The sequence below is a fragment of the Pipistrellus kuhlii genome, unplaced genomic scaffold (genome assembly GCF_014108245.1).
Source record: "Pipistrellus kuhlii isolate mPipKuh1 unplaced genomic scaffold, mPipKuh1.p scaffold_m20_p_1, whole genome shotgun sequence".
Taxonomy (NCBI): Eukaryota; Metazoa; Chordata; class Mammalia; order Chiroptera; family Vespertilionidae; genus Pipistrellus; species Pipistrellus kuhlii.
In genome coordinates this window covers 52153712-52174178 of record NW_023425404.1, presented here as the reverse complement: position 1 = coordinate 52174178, position 20467 = coordinate 52153712, and the positions used below count along the sequence as shown (strand labels likewise).

The 20467-nt window shown below is 39.0% G+C and overlaps 1 protein-coding gene across 1 annotated transcript in view; it reads left to right on the top strand.

The window, feature by feature from the left end:
* The window catches only part of MGA (MAX dimerization protein MGA), a 97349-nt gene extending 77182 nt beyond the window's left edge, over positions 1 to 20167 (top strand). The window contains 8 exon segments of the mRNA XM_036445325.2: positions 113 to 243; positions 3790 to 3841; positions 11345 to 11551; positions 12361 to 12472; positions 12756 to 12989; positions 15124 to 15300; positions 16271 to 16871; positions 16873 to 20167. Coding sequence (XP_036301218.1) covers positions 113 to 243; positions 3790 to 3841; positions 11345 to 11551; positions 12361 to 12472; positions 12756 to 12989; positions 15124 to 15300; positions 16271 to 16871; positions 16873 to 17539 — 2181 coding nt within the window. The 3' untranslated portion in view covers positions 17540 to 20167.
* The last annotated feature ends 300 nt before the right edge of the window (positions 20168 to 20467 follow it).

Below are 20467 nucleotides of genomic sequence, written 5' to 3'. Positions count from 1 at the left end.
TATAAGATCAGTGCGTAGCACTAGTTGGTTTTTACAAGGGGAGCATTCAATATATAGTTTAGGTGTGCTAGCTTCCGAATACTTTATTTACTGTTGGAATCTTGTTTTTCAGGATAACTGTGTAGAATTCATTGATGATGAGGAGGAGCAGGTGGACATTGAGACTGTGGAAGAGCTCTCTGAGGAAATTAATGTTGACCACATGAAGACCACAGCTGCCCACACACAGAGTTTTAAACAGACGTAAGTTTAACTTCTTTTTGGGTTATTGTTTGTTTGTTTTTTTACTATAAACAAAACCGAGTTCAGGAGCTCTGGAGTAAGAAACTTGTTTTTTTTTTTATTGCTCTAGCTTTTTTTCTGATTAGTAAATGAGAGAGGAGCTGGAATTTAGAGGTAATCAACTTGCCTGGGTTATTGCTGGGGGACAGTGTAAATGTGAATAACATGTTTTTGGAACTAGACTCTCTGGTATTCATATACTAGTTTTGCTAGTTTGTAGATACTTAAGCTTGGACAAATATCCCCCTGTTCCCCCCCCCCCTTTTTTTTTTTTTAATTGACTTTGGAGAGGGGAAGGGAGGGGGATAGAGATAGAAAAACTGGTGAGAGAGAAGTATCAATTAGCTGCCTCCTGCATGCCTCTCCACTGGAGATCTAGCCGGCAACCTGGGCGTATGTCCTGACCAGGAATCGAACCGTGACCTCATGGTTCATAGGTTGATGCTCATGCACTGAGTCACTCCGGCCAGGCAGTTCCATTATCTTTAAAAATTAAGACATGACCGAAACCGGTTTGGCTCAGTGGATAGAGCGTTGGTCTGTGGACTGAAGGGTCCCAGGTTTGATTCTGGTCAAGGGCATGTACATTGGTTGCGGGCATATTCCCAGTAGGGGATGTGCAGGAGGCAGCTGGTCAATGTTTCTCTCTCATTGATGTTTCTAACTCTCTATCTCTCTCCCTTCCTCTCTGTAAAGAATCAATAAAATATATTTAAAAAAAATTAAGACATGAACTACCATATAAAGTAATAAATGAGTTGAGAAAATAATTTTAAAAAAATTTATTGTGGTGACTCTGGGTAACAAAATTATACAGGTTTCAGGTGCACAATTCCACAACGTTGTACATTATATTGTATACCACCCCCAAGTCAAGTCTCCTTCCGTCACCATTTATTCCCCCTATACCCTTCTTTATTGCCCTCTACCCTCTTCCCCCGACAGTCACCACACTGTTGTACAAGAATTTTTTTCTCCTTTATTGCTAAATCTCTCCGTTCCACACAGTCTCCCTCCCCCGCCCCTTCCCCCAACATCTGTCAGCCTGCTCTCTCTGTGTCTGTCTATATTTTGCTTGTTAATTCATTTTGTTCACTAGATTTCACATATGAGTGAAATCATACGGTGCTTGTCTTTCTCTGACTGGTTTATTTTACTTAGCATAATGCTCTCCAGATTCATCCTTGCTGTCACAAAGATAAAGTAATGTTGAGAAAGTCTAAGGGAGGGGGAGTTAGTCCTAGTAGTTTTCTTTACTCCGGAGCTATTTGGAGGCTACTTCAGTTGCCTACTGGTTAAGCATGAAAGAGTTTAAATCCCTTAAAAACTTAATTAGACTTAATTAAGTTCAGCAGTATTGGCTGGATATTTAAGTTCAGCACAGTAAAAATTAAGTTCCTAAATAATAGCAACAAATAAAAAATGTTTTTCTAAAAACTACCAATAGTAACAAAACAAACCTGGGACTATTAACAAAAGTTTTGTAAGATGTTATTGAAAGAAATTGAAGAAGAATTCACTAAATGAAGGTATACCATGTTAATGAACTGAAATAAAGGGCCAAGACCTGTCAGGGTATACACAGGAATCAACTAATGAGTGCATAAATAAGTGGAACAATAAATCTTTCTCTCAAATCAATTAATAAATAAAGGACCAAGAATAACCAATACACACAGAGCACAAACTGTTGTAAAACAGCAGATTATTACGAATTTAAAGTATTTTGTCTATTAGAACACCATGAAAACAGTGAGAAGGCAAACTTAGACTGTAAAAGAAATATTTATAATAATCTTTGACAAAGAATTACTATCAAGGATATAAGCTGTTACAAGTCAGTAAGAAAAAAATTATATATATATAAAAGGCTAAGCAATTGGCTGACCAGTCTGCTGGTAGGTGTGATGCTCATTGACCACAAGGGGGCATACTCTCAACACTGGAGCTGCCGAGTGACAGCAACTTTGCAGAGTGCCCTCTCACATTCGGGGGTGCTTTGGGGGATGTCGGACTGCCAATTTCAGCCTGACCCCCACAGGCTAGGTTGAGAGACCTCACCTGCCAGAGGGACCCTGCTCACTCTGAAGATGCCCTTCAAACCACGGTGCCACCCCAGGTGTGGCAGGCCAGGGAGGGACCATGGGAAGTTGGCTCCAGGACATGCATGGCTCTTCTTGCCTAGTCCTGCCCCGTAGTCCATCTTCTAATTAATTCCCTTTCAGTGTGCATGAGTCCATGCACTGGGCCTCTAGTTCAGTTAGAAAAGGAAGTAATGGTTCTCTCATGGAATTCACATGAGGAAACCTGGATAGTCAGTAAACAATGAAAATTTGTAATTAGGGAAATATAAATAAAACCACAATGACTTTATCAATTCACACCCATAAAAATGGCAAAATTGAAATTTCTGATAGTACTGTTACCTAATTGTGGAGCAATGGAACATACTACAGGTGGGGAGTGTAAATTGTTAAAACCATTTGGCGAGAAGTGTGACATTACTAAAGTTGAAGAAGTGCGCGCCTTCTATTCATTTATTCCACTTCTAGATATATGCCCTACAAAGCCTGTACAGGGGTCATGTATGGGACTGTCCACTGCAGCAATGTTAAAATTTGTAAACAACCTAAACAACAACTAACATTCTGAAATCAATTTCTGAAAATTCACACTTAAAATGATTGAACTAGAACTACTGTATATGTATCAACATGTCTCAGATGTAAGGTGAGTGGAACAGATCAGTTAAAGAAAGATACCCTATACTTACTATATAATGTTTAAAGTGCTGTGTAATATTTTCTATTTAGGGATATATCCCACATACCTAGTAGAACTGCAAATACGTGCATGGTAAACTCAGTTTGGGAGTGTTTACCTATGAGAAGGAACAAGGAAATGGGATTGAATAGGCTGCACAAAAGATCTCTTAGTTTTTAGAGGTTTAATTTCTCAAGCTGGGTGATAGATACTTGGATTTTCTTTTTTTCTTTTTTTTTTCTTTTTTTTTTCAGTGACCTATTTTTAAATATATTTTATTGATTTTACACAGAGAGGAATTGAGAGGGATAGAGAGTTAGAAACGTCGATGAGAGAGATACATCAACTAGCTGCCTCTTGCACCCCCCCCATTGGGGATGTGCCACAACCAAGGTACATGCCTTTGACCGGAATCGAACCCGGGACCTTTCAGTCCACAGACCGACGCTCTATCCACTGAGCCAACTGGTTTCGGCGATACTTGGATTTTCATTATATGTTTGTTTATACTGGTTTGTATGTTTGAAATATGTCATGATTGAAAAAAGTAATTAGTTTTAGGGACTATTTGGACACCATTTATTAGAGAAGGAAATTAGTTATATTGCCACATGTCAGACCTTAGAGAAAAGAGGCTAGTTACAATTTAGACAATTTGAGATGGTTTTGTTTAATATAGCTGTGAAAATAAATTTTAGATTACTGAATTTTAGTAAGACATTAAAAAATACTATCTTTATCTAGGTGCCGTACCCATATGTCTGCAGACGAAAAAGCTGCTGAAAGAAGTCGAAAGGTATTCATAATATATTTAACAATAATTACTTATTTAATAAAATGATGTCATTTGCCCTTAGGGTTAAAACAACATTAGTTCTATTAGATATATTCAGGGTAGTCTTACTAATCAGTTAATCAGCTTTTTTTTTTAACCCTTAATGAAATTACATTTTTAATGCTATTTTTCCTCTTAATTCTCTCTTCTACCCTGATGGTAGAATAATTTAGAAGCATTAAAATGGGTGTGCATTTTATGAAAATTGATGTGCATATCAGGTTTCATAAATTTCTTGTCCATTTTAATCCTATTAAAATAATTAAATGCCATAAAATAAGCTGGCATCCTTAGGTGATTTTTCAGTGACCTAAAAATTAATTCTCTTTAATGATGACTAGCATTTTAAAAAATATATATATTTTATTGATTTTTTACAGAGAGATAAAGAGAGGGATAGAGAGCCAGAAACATCGATGAGAGAGAGACATCGATCAGCTGCCTCCTGCACTCCCCCCCCCCCACTGGGGATGTGCCCGCAACCAAGTACATGCCCTTGACTGGAATCGAACCCGGGACCTTTGAGTCCGCAGGCCGATGCTCTATCTGCTGAGTCAAATCAGTCTCGGCAATGATGGCTAGCATTTTAAGAAGCCATATTAAAATGTTCTTTGATTTTTATGAATATGCTTACTGTATATCATTGTATAACTAAGCAAGGTTTTTTTTTTGGTTTTTTTTTATCCTTATTGACATTAAGAATGTAAGAGAGTTTGGTTGTTTAAATAATTTTCCACTTGCTATTCTGTCTTTTTAATTTAAGAGATAGAGGCAGTGATGAATCTTGGGTTGAGTTGAAGGAGTAGTATTTAGATCCTTTCTTAAAAACCCCTTGGTATGGTTAGGTTGAGTTTGATCTGGTTTTGGGATCACATGATACATATTTACATGCTTGTAATTTTTGTACATATTATTATATTTTTTCATTTATATTAAAACATTTTTCAGATACAATAATTTTCATAACTTACTTATACAATCCATTGTTTTTGCGCCCTAATTATTACATGTAAATTATTTATAACCTTTTGCTATATTTAAACTTGGTATTAGTTTTTATTCTGTCTTGTTGTATCTTTTATTCTCCTGTACTATACTATTGCTCAACAAGTTTAACTTTAGAAGGACAGTGATTTTTGTTCTGATAAAAAAGAAGACAACTAGACACATCAGAGAGGGAAAAACAAAATCAAACTGTAGAAGACCAGAAATGTATTTATTACTTTGTATGAAAAGTATTCACATTGTCATAAGAGGGTAGACTCTGTTGGTGATTTTTTAAAAACTTTTTTAATCACGAATAAAATCTGGAAGACTTAATTTTAGTGTTGAAAATGTTTAAGTACAGATGACAAATTGGGAGATGGAAGAGGAAGGAAGAAATAAGAGGAAGGATAACAAGTGCTGAGAATCTTATTTTATAGAGATATTGTCTATTGTTGATGAAGTAAGAGATTGAGATTAGTATTATATTCAAGTTGTATATGGGTCATTAAAGAACTAAAATTAATGATATGTTCGTATTAGGAAGATGGGATGATGAAATGAAGTAAGAGGGTGGTGTGGGCTAAATTCTCTTTTACATAACAGGAAGTGGATAGGTAGCATTGAAAATTAACAAGCATATGCTTATATTACTATTTGTTATTTAGGTATAGATTTAAGAGCCATAAAAAGCATCTGTAAGCATCAAATGGCCTGGCTGGCATGGCTCAGTGGTTGAGTTTGGACCTATGAAGCAGGTCCTGGTTCAATATCAAGTCAGGACACATGTCTGAGTTGCAGGTTTGATCCCAGGATGGGGCTTGCTATCTATCTCTACCTATTTCTTTCTCTCTGAAATCAATTAAAATAAAATTTCTTTTTAAAAAAGGATAAAGTGGTTTTTTTCTGTTGGTTCATGTGCAGGTGTAGGGCACAGTTGCTTTTCATTATAAACCTTTTAAATATTTATATTAAAAACCTTATGTGCATCTATTACTTATCGCATCTATAATACGTAATTAAAAAAAATTTTAAGTATATTTTTATTGATTTCAGAGAGGAAAAATGAGAGAGATAGAAACATTAATGATGAGAATCACTGATCAGTTGTCTCTGCATGCCCCTTATTGGGGACTGAGTCTGCAACCAGAGCATGTACCCTGATGGGGAATTGAACTGTGACCTTGTAGTTCATAGGTCAATGCCTAGTCACTAAGATACACTGCCCGGGCTATAATACATAATTTTAAAAACTAAAATGAAATAAGAAAGCCTAAGGCATCCTGAGGGTCAAGAAAAATTTTTCTGAAAAAATACGAAATTTGAATTTTAAATGTTAGATTAAGAATTTGCACTGTTGACATGGCTGGAAACTTTTGGGGGAACTTGAGGGTCTGCTGAATCAAGTGATGAAGGCTTAGATCTGGATGTGTTGAGTTGTTGTAGTGCCGGGGTGTTGATCTGTGAGTGCCTTGAGTGGGGTCTGGATGAGGTTCGTTGATCTATTTGGAAGTGTCTTTTGTTTGAAGTGTATCCGTGGGCATGTGGAGGTATTATTGATTTGAAAAAATGCTAAGTAATTGATTTACTACCTGAAAAATTTAAAGTTCTGAAAGTTTAAGGTCTCTTGCCAAAAAGAGGTTTTAAAGCTAACACCTTAATTTTAATGGAGAAAGAGGAGGACAAGCCCTTCCCACCCAGAACAGGTAATCCAATTCTAGCCAGCTGCTATCTTTAAACAATGTGTTCATTTACATTTGAATGGTTACACCTTTTGATAGCCTTAGGGCAAGGTTACATGTAAACAAGTTTGCTTCTCAGTTCCCAGGGCAGAAAAAAACAAGGTTTAAAATTATTAGATTTTAAAATTTATTCTTAAAAATATAAAAGTTTATTAATTTAAAAAACAACAACAACCAAGGAAATTAAAAAACCTGATGAACAATATTAACTGTTGATTATAATAGAATCAGAGATTCGGGAGGGGAGTGGACTGACAATTCTTGGGGAAAAGGGGAGTGGTGGATGCTGGAAGAGACTGAACATAAACTGTGCACCTATGGATGAGGACAGAGGAAAGGGCAGAGGGTGGGGTGGGAACTTGGTGGAGGGGGGGAAGAAATGAGGAACCTTTGTAATAATATGAACAATAAAGATTGATTTAAAAAAAAAAGAATTTGCACTGTTGATGGAGAACCAAGATGGCGACATAGGTAAACACGTATTGGATACTTGCTGCCCCTCACAACCTCATGAAAATTACAACTAAAAGGCAGAACAACTACTACCCAGAACAGTGGGAAAGCTGGCTGAGTGGAAGTTCCACAACTAAGGGGGTGAAGAAAGCACAGTGAGACTGGTAAGAGGAGCAGAGGTACGGAAAGTGCTGGCACCTGGATGTGCTGCTCTTTTAAACACGAGGGAGATACAAGCTCCCGCTTGCTCTGAACTCCAGCTCCAAGTGAGACTCTGGGGGACCAGGACACATATGGGGAGAAACTGGACTGTCTGGCATTGGGACAGGAACGCAAGGGCGGCTTTCTCGCAGGTGCTTGCAGCGATTGTTGTTCCTGCACAGGGGCATGGGATACAGAAACTCAGGGCCTCTCTGGTGCAGGGCTGACTGGCAGACATTACTGTTTGCTCCGCCCTGGTGATTGTCAGAGACCCCAGCCCACCCAATTTACACGCCCCCCCCCAAGCTGTGCTCATCAGCTTTTGCATATGAATGGCCTGTTCTATCTCTGCCTAAAACCTGTCAAACTGCAGCAGGGTCAGAGAGCCCCAGAGCTTCTAAAAGAAGGCCCAAGACCCAGCAGCAGCAGCCTGTCTTGCTTCACAGCTGGGCTCTTCCAAACTCCATACAAAGAGGAGGAATCTGCAGATGTCTCTATAGTTACTGCTGGGTGGCTTCAGACAGTGGCTGGCCCTGCACATCCTTGGAGATCCAATAGCCAGTGTACCCAGTGGTCAGAATTAGACCATACCAAATAACAACTCTTAACATCCATAAGAGACACACACAGGGTGCAGTCCCAGTGAGTGCCAAAGCCCTACTGAAGCAAGTCCTGTCCAATAAAGGTGACTCTTGCGCAACAGATCTTCCAGTATAGATACAGCTGGTCCTCCCAGCCAATTGGCCTAGAGGTCAATTTCTCCCAGTGATACCAACAGCAATCAAGGGTTAACTACGACAAGACTGTGCACACAGCCCACAAAGAGGTGCACCAAGAGCATCCACCTCAGGTGACTGGGGAGGCTGAGCCACTGGGCCCTATAGGACATCTACCACACAAGGCCATTCTTATCAACTCAAGGAGACATAGCAGCTACCCAGTATATATAAGCAAATATCGGGAAGCAGCCAAAATGCGGAAACAAAGAAGTCACAAATGAAAGAAATGGATGAGGAGGAAAAACAAGATGGCGGCATAGCTAAGCACCTAAACTGCTGCCTCGCACAACAATTTCAGAACAACTAAAAGAACGGACATCAACCAGAACCATAGGAAAGCTGGCTGAGTGGAAATTATACAAATAGAAGGAAAGAAAAGCTCATGGAGAATCAGAGGAGCTGCAAAGGGCTGAGGTATGGAGACGCATGCAGAGAGAAAGGGTGGCTGAGTGCCTGGTTGGCTTTCTCTGGCAGGAGGGGAAAGGAAGCCCCCGACTGTACTGAACACCAGTTCTGGCCGAAACCCTGTGGACCCAGGCTCATTTTGTGGGGGATGGGAGGGGAGACTGGACTGTTAGGTAGAGAGAAAGGCACATGGAGACTTGGGGGGGCGCGGTAATCAGGGGTCTAGAGGTGTGAGCAAGAATGTGCACAGAGAAGACTGACAGCGGAGGTTGCCACAGGCTTTCCCTAGAGGAAGGGAGTTGGAAGCTCCTGACTACACTGAACCCCAATTCCAACTGCACTGAAACCCAGTTCCGGACAAGCCCCTGGGGGGACTATGCTCTTACAGGGGGAATCTGGACCGTCAGGCAGAAACTCAAGGGAACCATGGAAAGCAGAGGTCTGGAGGCGCACGCACAAGGGCAGGGCTAACGGGAAGCCAAGACTGTCTACTCAGCCCCGAGACTCTGCCCCATCCAAGCTGAGCACAGCGGCTTTTGCAGTTTTGCAAGTCTGGTCCTCTAAGGCTGTCTCCAATACAGAAGGTCTCCTGGAGTAGACACACCTGATTTCACAGCCAATTGGCCTGAAGGTCAATTCCTCCCAGTGATGATAATAATCAAGACTTAACTACAACAAAACTCTACACACAGTTCACAAAGGGGTGCACCAAGAGTGTCCACCTCAGGTAACTGGGGAGATTGACCCACTGGGCCTTATAGAAAACCTAGCACACAAAGCTACCCTACCAACTCAGGGAAGCAGCGAAAATGCAGAGGCAAAGAAACAGATCACAAATAAAAGAAAAGGAGGAGAACAAACGACTGAATATAGAATTCAAAACCACGGTTATAAGGTTTTTCAAGAATTTCCTAGAAAAGGCCGATAAATTTAGCGAGACCCTCGAGAATATGAAAATGACCAACTAGAAATTTAACATACACTGACTGAAATAAAAAATATACAGAGTCCCAACAGCAGACCAGAGGATCGCAAGAATCAAGTGAAAGATTTAGTATACAAAGAAGCAAAAAACACTCAACCAGAAAAACAAAAAGAAAAAAAAATCCAAATAGTTGAAGATAATGTAAGAAGCCTTGGTCAACTTCAAGCATACCAACATCTGAATTATGGAGGTGCCAGAAGAAGAGAGAGAGCAAGTTGCTGAAAACCTATTTGAAGAAATAATGACAGAAAACTTCCCCCACCTGGTGAAAGAAATATACCGTATTTTTCGGACCATAAGATGCACTTTTTTCCCCCCAGAAGTGTGTGTGTGTGGGGGGGGGAGTCCCTGCGTCTTATGGTCCAAATATAGCCTACACATATACTTTAAAAAAAAGTTTTTTTACTGGCCCGGCTCTGTGTGGTCTCTGTGTGCTTGCCCGGCTCTAAAATGGTTCTAAATGCTGCTGTTTACTTTACAGGGTTGATTACATGTGTTTATGACTGTGATGTTGGGTTTTAATGCACATAAAATATTTTAGGACACTATTTGTTTCAGAATCTTTTTTTCTTCATTTCCCTTCTCTAAAAACTGGTGTGTCTTATGGTCCGGTGCGTCTTATGGTCCGAAAAATACGGTACTTACAAGCCCAGGAAGCACACAGAACCTCAAACAAAAGGAATCCAAAGAAGACCTCACCAAGACACATCATAATTAAAATGCCAAGAGCAAAAGACAAAGAGAATATTAAAAGCAGAAAGAGAAAAATAGTTAATTACCTACAAGGGAGTACCCATGTGATTGTCAGCTGATTTCTCAACAGAAACCATGCAGGTCAGACAGGAGTGGCAGAAATATTCAAAGTGATGAATAGCAAGAACCTACAAGCAAGATTACTCTACCCAGCCAAGCTGACATTCAGAATTGAAGGTCAGCTAAAGAGTTTCACAGACAAGAAAAAGCTAAAGGATTTCATAACTGCCAAACCAGTATTATATGAAATGCTGAAAAGTATTCAAGAAGAAGAAGAAAAAGGCAAAGATAAAAAATTATGAACATCAAAGTGACCACAAATACATATCTATCAACAAGTTAACCTAAAAATGAATAAAAAACCTGATGAACAGAACAGACTTGTGAATGTAATACCCTGTTTCCCCGAAAATAAGACAGTGTCTTATATTAACCCTTTGCACTCCGCTGTCCCCTCTCAGGGGACATCGGAATTCTAGCATATCACTCGGATGTCCCCTCTCAGGGGACATTGCAGTTTATTAGTGATTACGGGGAATTGAGTTAATTCAATGCATGTTTCCGCCGTTAGTGTCGAGTAGCTGATAGCCAATGTCCAGAATGGTTTGGAGTGCAAAGGGTTAATTTTTTCTCCCAAAGTTGCGCTAGGTCTTATTTTCAGGGGATTTTAATGCACATCTTTTTCCATGTGCTAGGTCTTATTTTCTGAGGATGTCTTATTTTCAGGGAAACACGGTAGAATGGGGCATGGAAAGGGAGCAGACTGACATTTCTTGGTGGAAGAATTATGGGGGTGCAGGAAGAGATTGGACAAAGAGCTTATACCTATGGATGAGGTCAGTCGAGGGGGTGGGGGAAGGCCTGGAGTGGTGTAGGAACCAGGTAGAGGGAGGCTGTGGGGGGAAATAAGAGGAACCTCTGTAATAAAGATAAACATCTGAACAATAAAGATTTTAAAAAAGAATTTACACTGTTAAATAAAAAATAAAAAAGGAATTTACACAGTTAGATTTTGAGGAAGGATAGACTAGTAGTATGTGAGAGGCTATGATAGTCCAGGCAGAAGATGTGGTTGTCTGATACAGAGCAATGCCATTTGGGATGGAGGAAGTGGGAAGGTACATGTGAAAGACATTTAGGTGGTCATTTTTTGTTTGTATAGGCTTCACAATTTAATGTAAAACTGAAGCCTGAACACTGGAATGAAAAATTACAGAAAGAAGCAGAAGCTTTTGCTTATTATCGCCAGATACACACTGCCAATGAGCCACGCCGGCATGGTGAAATGAGGGATCTCTTTGAGAAATTGAAGACCACATTGGGATTACTTCACTCTTCCAAGGTTTCCAAACGTCTCATTCTTACTAGGGTAAGTGTTCTGTATAGACAATTAAGAGCTTGAGTAAGAATGTTCTAAACATAAAAGAGAAAATATTATCACTCAAGGGAGATTGAAATAGAGTTGTATTTAACATTTGAATATGGATTAGTGAAGGCCCAATACATCCTTTAGGAGAAAGAGTTTTTTTGTTGTATCAGAGTAGCTTTTCATTAAAAGCCAGATTTTTAATTGGCAGAGCCATCCTTCCTTCAAATAAAGCAAAAACCCTGATAAGCTCTGTTTAGCACTCTTTACATTGGTGTTCTCTATAGCACTGAGAACAGTTTATCACAGTGGAAAGCACAACATAAGTGATATTTTAACATACTTCTTAACGATTGATAGTCCTTTTAAAAGGAAATCTGAAATATTCAAGCTAGTAGATGTTTTAAGTTTGCATGTTGACTGTCTAAGGCAAATTTCACTGTAGTTGCTTTTAAAGTAGGAGTTGGAGAGGAGTACAAGGCAAGCATTCATAGTTCTCTAAACAAAGTTTTTTCAATCAGATTTTAATTTGACTGGGAAATGACTTTAAAGTTATGAAAATCTAAGCAGAGTAAAATGTTTTGTATCGCCTTGTAGTGTGGAAACACCTGTAACTCACTCAGTGATTCTTTTTGGAAATAATCATGTCCCCTAGAATTAATAAGCCAAAAAACCTGCAGTTTAACAAAAAATAATGTATGGGTTATTTTAAATGGCATTATAAAATTGTTAAAATATTAGATTAAATTTTTTTTTATTAGAGAAGTGTAAGAAGAGCAAATTGATTGGCACATTATTATTTTTATTTTTAGGCATTCAGTGAAATTCAAGGACTAACAGATCAAGCTGACAAGTTGATAGGACAGAAAAATCTCCTGACTCGAAAACGAAATATTTTGATACGGAAAGTATCATCTCTTTCAGGTGAGATATGTAAATGATCTTTGGTTAAGAGTATGATAAATAATTTTAGTAAAGAGAAATTCTCAATAGGTCTTTCAGATAGTCTAGTTTAAGGTTTGGTTCCCATAGTTAACTGCAGAGTTATCTTTTGACTAAATGGGCAGATTCTCTTGGTTTATATTCACTCTTGTCTTCCATAGTTTTGGGGAATATAGTTAAATCAACTCAATTTCAGTTGATTCTATTTCTCATTATTAAGTGGGGTCATACAGAGAGTGACAATTTATTCCTTGTCAACCTATAGGTAAGACAGAAGAAGTGGTCCTGAAGAAGCTAGAATATATTTATGCAAAACAGCAAGCACTAGAGGCACAAAAAAGAAAAAAGAAGATGGGATCAGATGAGTTTGATGTGTCTCCCAGAACTAGCAAACAGCAGGAAGGATCTTCTGCATCATCTGTAGATCTTGGACAGATGTTTATAAATAACAGGAAGGGGAAACCTTTGATTCTTTCCAGAAAAAGAGACCAGGCCACAGGTAGGAGGGCCATTCTTTGCTTTTCTTAATGAACATTTAGTTTAGTTTAGTTTAGTTTAGTGGACTGAACATCTTGTGGCCATAATTTAGTTGTAAGTGAATGAATTAAATATTCTATATAATAAAATGCTAATATGCAAATTTTCTCTACCAGAAGTTTGACCAGGGGTTGGGGCCAGCTGGCCAACCACCTGCAGCCCCTCCCTCTGGCTGACCAACCGCCCCTGATCAGTCGATCGATCGGGACAGGCCAGCCAGACCTCACCAATGCATGAATTCCTGCAGTGGGCCTCTAGTGGTTATATAAAAAGTAGAACATTAATTACATTAAATTTCAGTTTCTAGTTTTAACATTCAACCAAATCCTAACAAGTTACAGTCATGGTAACATTTAAGACCTACTTCTGATAGAGTATACAATCATATATTTTCCCTCTAGTGTTTCAGTGAGTATTTCATAGGCTGCCATCTTTTGAGTCTTTATACATGAACTCTTTCCTTGCAGTTCTGCTTATCAGTCATGAGGAAGTTTAGGCCTTGCTGAGACAAATATATTGGAAGATTTTTTAAATTTAATTTTGTTGAATCAGATTGCCTATCAATGAATTGCTTTAAAGAACAAAGTAAATTGTGGTTTTTTTTTTTAAATGTTTATTGCTGAAAGTATTACACATATCCCCTGGTTTCTCCCATTGACCCCCTCTAGCCCACCCCTGCCCAAAGCCCTCTCCACCCCACTGCCTGCTACCATGGGTCATGCATATATGCGTATAAGATCTTTGGCTGATTACCTCCCACCCATCTACCCTACCCTGCCTTCTCTGAGATTCCACACTGTATTCCATGTCTCTGGATCCACGCTGTTCATTAGTTTATTTTGTTAATTAGATTCCATATATGAGTGAGATCATGTGATGCTTGTCTTTCTCTGACTGACTGATTTCACTTAGTATGATACTCTCCAGGTCATAAGTTGGTTCTAACTTATCGCTCTCTCCTATATTAATTTTTGGAAGTGAGATAATACTAGTTTCACATTATTTTTGTATATCCTTAGAGAATGGTATATCATTTTTTACTCTTTGAGTGAAATGTATGAACCAGGAAATTTTTTGTTGTTGTTTTTAAATATATTTTTATTGATTTCAGAATGGAATAGAGAGGGAAAGAGAGAGAGAGAAACATCAGTGGTGAGAAAGAATCATCGATTGGCTGCCTCCTGCACAACCCCCCCCGGGGATTGGGCCTGCAGCCCTGGCATGTGCCCTTGGCTGGAATCTTCAGACAGACCGCAGGCCGACGCTCTGTCTATTGAGCCAAACTGGCGAGGGCCAGGAAATTTGGTTTTTAAAATCAGCTAAGATAGTAATGATAAATACTGAAGTATAAGTTAGTTTTAAAGTTGCAGAATCAAATCATGTTATTGCTAAGAAAAGATTTTAATGATCATTTAGTCCAGTCAGCTCATTTCACAGATAGAAAAACAGGTCTAGAAATTTGAAATAATTTGTTAGAAGTATATAGGGAAGCAAGCAAGCCTAGGAGTAGAACTGTATATGTCTTCATCCACATTCACCATCAAGATTATCAGAAGCTTTCTATCAAAAAAGTGGTTCCATAACTCTATTCCTCAATAATAATAAAGTCTGACCATTAGAAGAACTCGTGGCCCTCACCATTGTTGCTCAGTGGTTAGTGTTGGCCCGTGCACAGAAGGGTTGCAGATTCGATTCCCGGTCCTAGGCATGTACCTGGATTGTAGGTTCAATCCCCAACCCTGATGGAGGCACATGCAGGAGACAAATCATTCGATACGTCTCTCTCATGTCAATGTTTCTGTCTCCCCCCTCCCCCCCTTACCTTTCCTCCCTTCCTTATACTCTTTCTAAAGCTTAATGAAAAAAAATATCCTTGGGTGAGGATTAACAAAAACAAAACAGGAGAAACCACCATTATTCAGTGAAAAGTGGTTCAGAAAGTAAATTCCAAGTTGAGGTTCCCTAACTAAATTTGAAGTTTATTTCATTCCTTTTAAGTCAGTGTGTAGTTTTAGGGATATCTCCTAGACTCATAGGCTAAACTTGCATTAGTTGAAGATTTTTAATCCTTAATTAATCTCTGATCTTTTTTACAGAAAATACCTCACCCTCTAACACTCCACAAACCTCTGCCAACATTGTGATGACTCTACAAGGGCAGTTGCTCACCTTAAAAGGTCCCCTATTTTCAGGACCAGTGGTGACTGTTTCTCCTGCTCTATTGGAAGCAGATCTGCAGACTCAGCTTGCCAGAAGTGCTGTGGCTCAGTCAGGTGTGTCACAGTGTTATTCTTTATGGATAGTGACCAAGAGTTACCCCCGATAGCCCACTGTGGAAAAGAAAGCCTTTGAATGTGTCTGCAATCATGAAGAACTATTTTACGCAAATGTTCCTTGGAAAGAAATGACCCTCCTTTTGGAACACATTTGGCTTCATATGTGGTATTGATTGGTCTTCTTTACCTGGGATTGGGAATTATTTTGTGTTCTCTAGTTATTTCTAAATAGGAAAAGACTTGAAAAGATGTGAGGAAAATGAGGCATTGTTTTAGTTTTGAGTGCTCAGAAGTATTTGTTAATTTTGTTTTATAGTCAGGGTGTACTCCTATACTACTAGCCTGATACAGTTTCAACATCACTTGCTTTTAGGGATAAGAAGTAGAGTTGAAAAGGAAGTCCCACTTTGGTGATTTAGGTTTTAGGCACCTAAATTTCTATTAGGGTACAAGGATATCCTTACTACTAATAATACTGCTAAACCCAGCCTGGAGGTGTTATTCAGTTCTACCTAGAGGACTTCATTTTTCCCTCAGAATAGTTAATTGGGTGAACAGATGAAGATACATGTGTATGGCAAGATAAAGAATTAACTTGGGGAGCATTTCTATAAAATAATTAAATGGAACTTTTATTAAGGATGGGATATCAAATACTAGTGTGTGTGTTTTTGTTTTGTTTTTGTTTTGTTTTTTTCTTTGTTTTAAGGTTAGGGTTTAAATTAGGGTGTTAGGGCTAGTGTTAAGGCTAGGGTTATAGTTAGGTTTTAGGATCTCAAATACTAGTTGTTTTTATTGGATTTTACATATTGTTAGGCTGGGTCTATAATTTGAAGAACTAGTGTTTCTTTTTAGCTTTTTGATAAAAATAGACTGGAATTTTCACTACAATTCCCCAAATGGTCATTGGGTATGAATGAGAGAGATGCTTACTACTATAGATCTAAATGAATTTCTTTTCTCCTAGAAAATGATGACTTATTTATGATGCCAACAATTGTTAACGTGACATCACTGGCCACTGAGGAAGGTTTGGTAGATACGAGTGGCAGCAAATATTCTCATGAAGTTCCTGGTGGCAAGTCACCTGACCACCTGAAAAAGACTGCCAGGAATGAAGATAACTCCTTTGAAGATTCAGGTAGAATCTCTTCCAGAGGCAGTCATAGAGGTGGCAGACTGGCACTGGGTCCAACACAGGGTTTTCTAGCAAATAAAGATCCTGGTTTTCCACAAACGGTTGATATTTCCAGTGTGCAAGAAGCACAAGATTTCTTACCCAAAAGGATTTCTGGCAATACGAGAGGGATTCAGTATAAATTCAAAGAGAGTGGATCAAGACGGAAGAGACTGAAGCCAAAGGAGTCTTCATTTCATAAATTAAAAATGAAAGATCTGAAAGACTCAAGCATAGAGATGGAACTAAGAAAGGCAGCATCAGCTATTGAGGAAGCAGCACTGGATCCCAGCGAACTGCTAACTAACATGGAAGATGAGGATGATACTGATGAGACACTGACTTCTCTGCTCAATGAGATTGCCTTTCTTAATCAGCAACTAAATGATGACTGTTAGCCTGGTGGAACTGCCCAGCTCTATGGATACAGAATTCCCAGGGGATGCTCGACAGGCTTTCATCAGTAAGCATCCTCCTGGGAACAGAGCAAGTTTCCAGATTGGCCACTTGGGAACTGGTGTGAAAGAGCTGCCTGATGTACAAGGAGAGAGTGACTCTGCCAGTCCCCTTCTCTTGCACTTGGAAGATGATGACTTTTCTGAGAATGAAAAACAAATTGTAGAACCACCGTCTGAGCCAGATGTCCTTAAGATTGTTATTGACTCTGAGATAAAGGATTCCCCTCTTCCCCAAAGAAAAGTCAGTGATGGAGGGAAGAGTACTTCTGGTATCCCTGCAGAGTCTGAAAATATTTCCTCACCCCCCATTCTACGCATGAAAGCTGGCCTAGAGAACAACGTTACTGACACTTTGTGGAGGCCTATGCCAAAGTTGGCACCTCTGGGGTTAAAAGTAGCTAATCCTTCCAGTGATGCGGATTGTCAGAGTCTAAAGGTGATGCCTAGTTTGGCACCTGTAGCCAAAGTTGGGTCAGTTGGACACAAAAACTTAATAGGGAATGACCAGGAAAGCCGGGAGAGCAAGGTGATGCCTACATTGGCACCTGTTGCGGTCAAATTGGGCAACTCGGGGGCCTCATCAAGTTCTGCAGGGAAATGAACTTATATGTCCTTAGGCAGAAGCCAGGCTGTGAGAGGAAACCTCCTTTCTCTGTTGGCATCTGTTTGTTTATGTCATGGAACTGTAATCCTTGACTTTGATGCAGTGGATAATGGTGGAGAAAGGGATAGGTTGCTGACCTTGGTGTAAGAAATTACTATTATGAAATTCTAATCATGTTAAAATGTGTTACCTCATTTGTGGTGCTGGGTCTCCTCGTCCTCTCTTAAGATGTGATTGATCCATTACTGAACATGAGGTGTTCCTCTCACCTAAGGAATTCATAAGATTCTAGATCCATAGTGGTTTTCTAGTTCCCTACGAGATAAAAAGCTGCTTGAGACTTCAGTCTTGCTGTGGACTGACCTGTAGTTTGATAGCTATATGGTTTAGGTGTGAAATCCAAGGGAGGTGACGCACTTCTGCAGAAGGATCCAGAAAAGAGAGTTTTCAGTTGGTGTTTTAAAAGTAGGTGGAGAGGAATGGGATAACATGGAATACCAAAGTGAAGTACTTTGTGTCATTCAGCAAAATACGCTCTTTCATATCCCAAATAACTTCCATTCCCTCACATTTTCAGTAAGAATTTAATCCAAGTCTTTTGGAAAATTAGGAATGCTTTTAACTTTTATTACTAAGATGTTATTCTGAGATGTTAAAAAACAACACCACCTACTTCTCCCTTACTGTCTTTGGCACTGAAAAGACCATTTCACAGGACCAGGGATTTTCACCTGGAATATATATTTTGGAGGTGGGCATAGAGGGAGCCCTCCCCATGTCATAAATCATGTCACTCAGGAGACAACTAAAATGAAAAGCATTCCCTCCCGAGACCAGAGACAGTGGCCAAAATAAAAAGTTGTGGGGCTAGTTATTTTCCAAAGCAAACCAGCCTCCTGGTGCTTGAAGGTTTTATTCATTACCTGCACAGGATGTTAAGTAAAGAAAAGTCACAGAAGGCACTCTACCAGGGAAATAAGGCAGTATTTGAATCACAAGATATATTTTTTATTATCTGCTACCATGGATTCAATGATCTGTAGAGCTTTTTCACGCATTAGCTGTCAGGGTATGAAGGACTGACAGCCTGTAAAGATGAAGATATTTATATTTTTGTATAGTTGTTTTGATAGATTCTCAAAGGCTGAAGTTTTCAACCTAGAAGATGAGATTTGTATTGAGTATAGAAATGTTTCCTATCTAGTTTGTAAATAATCATGGTGCACTTGAGGGGTCTCTTGGGAACTCCCGGGGGCAAGAATCACTATTCTGAAAATGTATAGACTGGGATTTAGCTGCTACATTTTGCCTTTCTTAAATAATTATATTTTGGAATGTAACCCATGTTCTGTCTTCATTGACAGGATTTGCTTGTGTTGTTAAACACTAACACAAGAGCTTCCAGTGCCTGGGCTGTGCCTGGGTGATGCTATATCTTCTACATCCCTTGCCTTCTTTATCCCAAATCCCACTCAGTGTATCTTTAGACCTAGGTTGTGAGACCAACTTTGGAATGATTCTAGCCAGTAAATTACTACTTTCATGGTTGGTTCCCTTTCTAGTAACTCTTGTAATCAACAGATGAAAAAGGGTGGAAATTTTTCCTCTGCAAATTGCAGTGGGAGCAAATTCTTTGTTTTGTGCTACTTGCCTTTCTACACCTTGCTCATCCAGCATTCAACTTTCCCTCCTCTAAGGTTACTGAAGAAGCTTGAAGTAGGTAATGAGTGCTTCTCATTATCCTTCCCACTCCCCTCTACCCAGCAGATTTCATTCATGCCTTAGCCAAGGAGTCCAGCACCTGTCTTCCCTGCTAATAATTGTCCTTGGAGATGCTAGTACTTCAATCTAAGTATAGCAGTTTCCCATTATTTTCTTGCTCATCTTGTCCTCACATTTCCTCCTGACTTCCCAAAGCTCTTGTTATGCCTTTTGAGAGTCAGCCAAGGAACAGGCAAGTGAGTGAAGAATCCTCAGGAAAAGAAGGACCATTCTGCATCTGAACACTGTTCCCTTTTTTATAGACAAACAGGTAGTAGTCAGTTCTTGATGGAAAGATATTTGACTATTTATGAGAGTTGTAATAAGATGGAAATAAGAGGTAATTTCTGGTATTCAAAAAAGGCTGCAGATGTCATTACAAATCCCCAAGATCATGGTGTTTTTAAGACCTTTTAGAATTAAGAAGATATCAGGGCTATTTTGAGGTGGGCTCAGTCTTCAGAACAATCCTGAAGTTTGACAGAAACTTAAAAAAATCCAAACCCTTTAACCTTACCCCAGGAGAAGCTGATCTATGAAAATTACATGTGTGATTATGAAAGATGTTGAGCAAGAGAAGTTGAGGAATTTGGAGAATAGTGAGCTCTCACCCTAACTCTATAAGAAGCATGATCTCAGTAGCCCAATAATTCGCCTTTTTATACATCTGTAAATAAATGGAATGTTTTTAAGAATATAATTATGTCAGATTTAGCCTTTTCTTTTATATATTAAATATATATCTTTCCTTTTCTGCTTTTGAAAAATGACTATTTTTTTAGAAACCCAAGAACAGAAGAAGTTTGGCGAGTGGAAGGCAGAATGTGTGAACTTGAAAGAAATAAATCAGTTATAATAATTAAATCAGGTCTTGGTGTTGGAAAGTTTGTGTTGAGTTGGAGTAGGGAATCCTAATGCCTCGAGGTGCCACTGAAGTAGGTTTATTATAAGGAATTCTTTACTGTTTTCAAAAATTTTGACATGCCATTTTGGGGAATTTTTGGCATTCTAATTCTTGAAGCATGTTTTACATGGAGACTTGAAAATTTTGTACAACTTGATGGCAAGTTTATATATCAAAAAATTGTTCTACAATGAAGAAAGACTAGCCTCATAATACCAATGTGTGCAATGGTATTATGCCTGTTACCCTTGGGAATAACG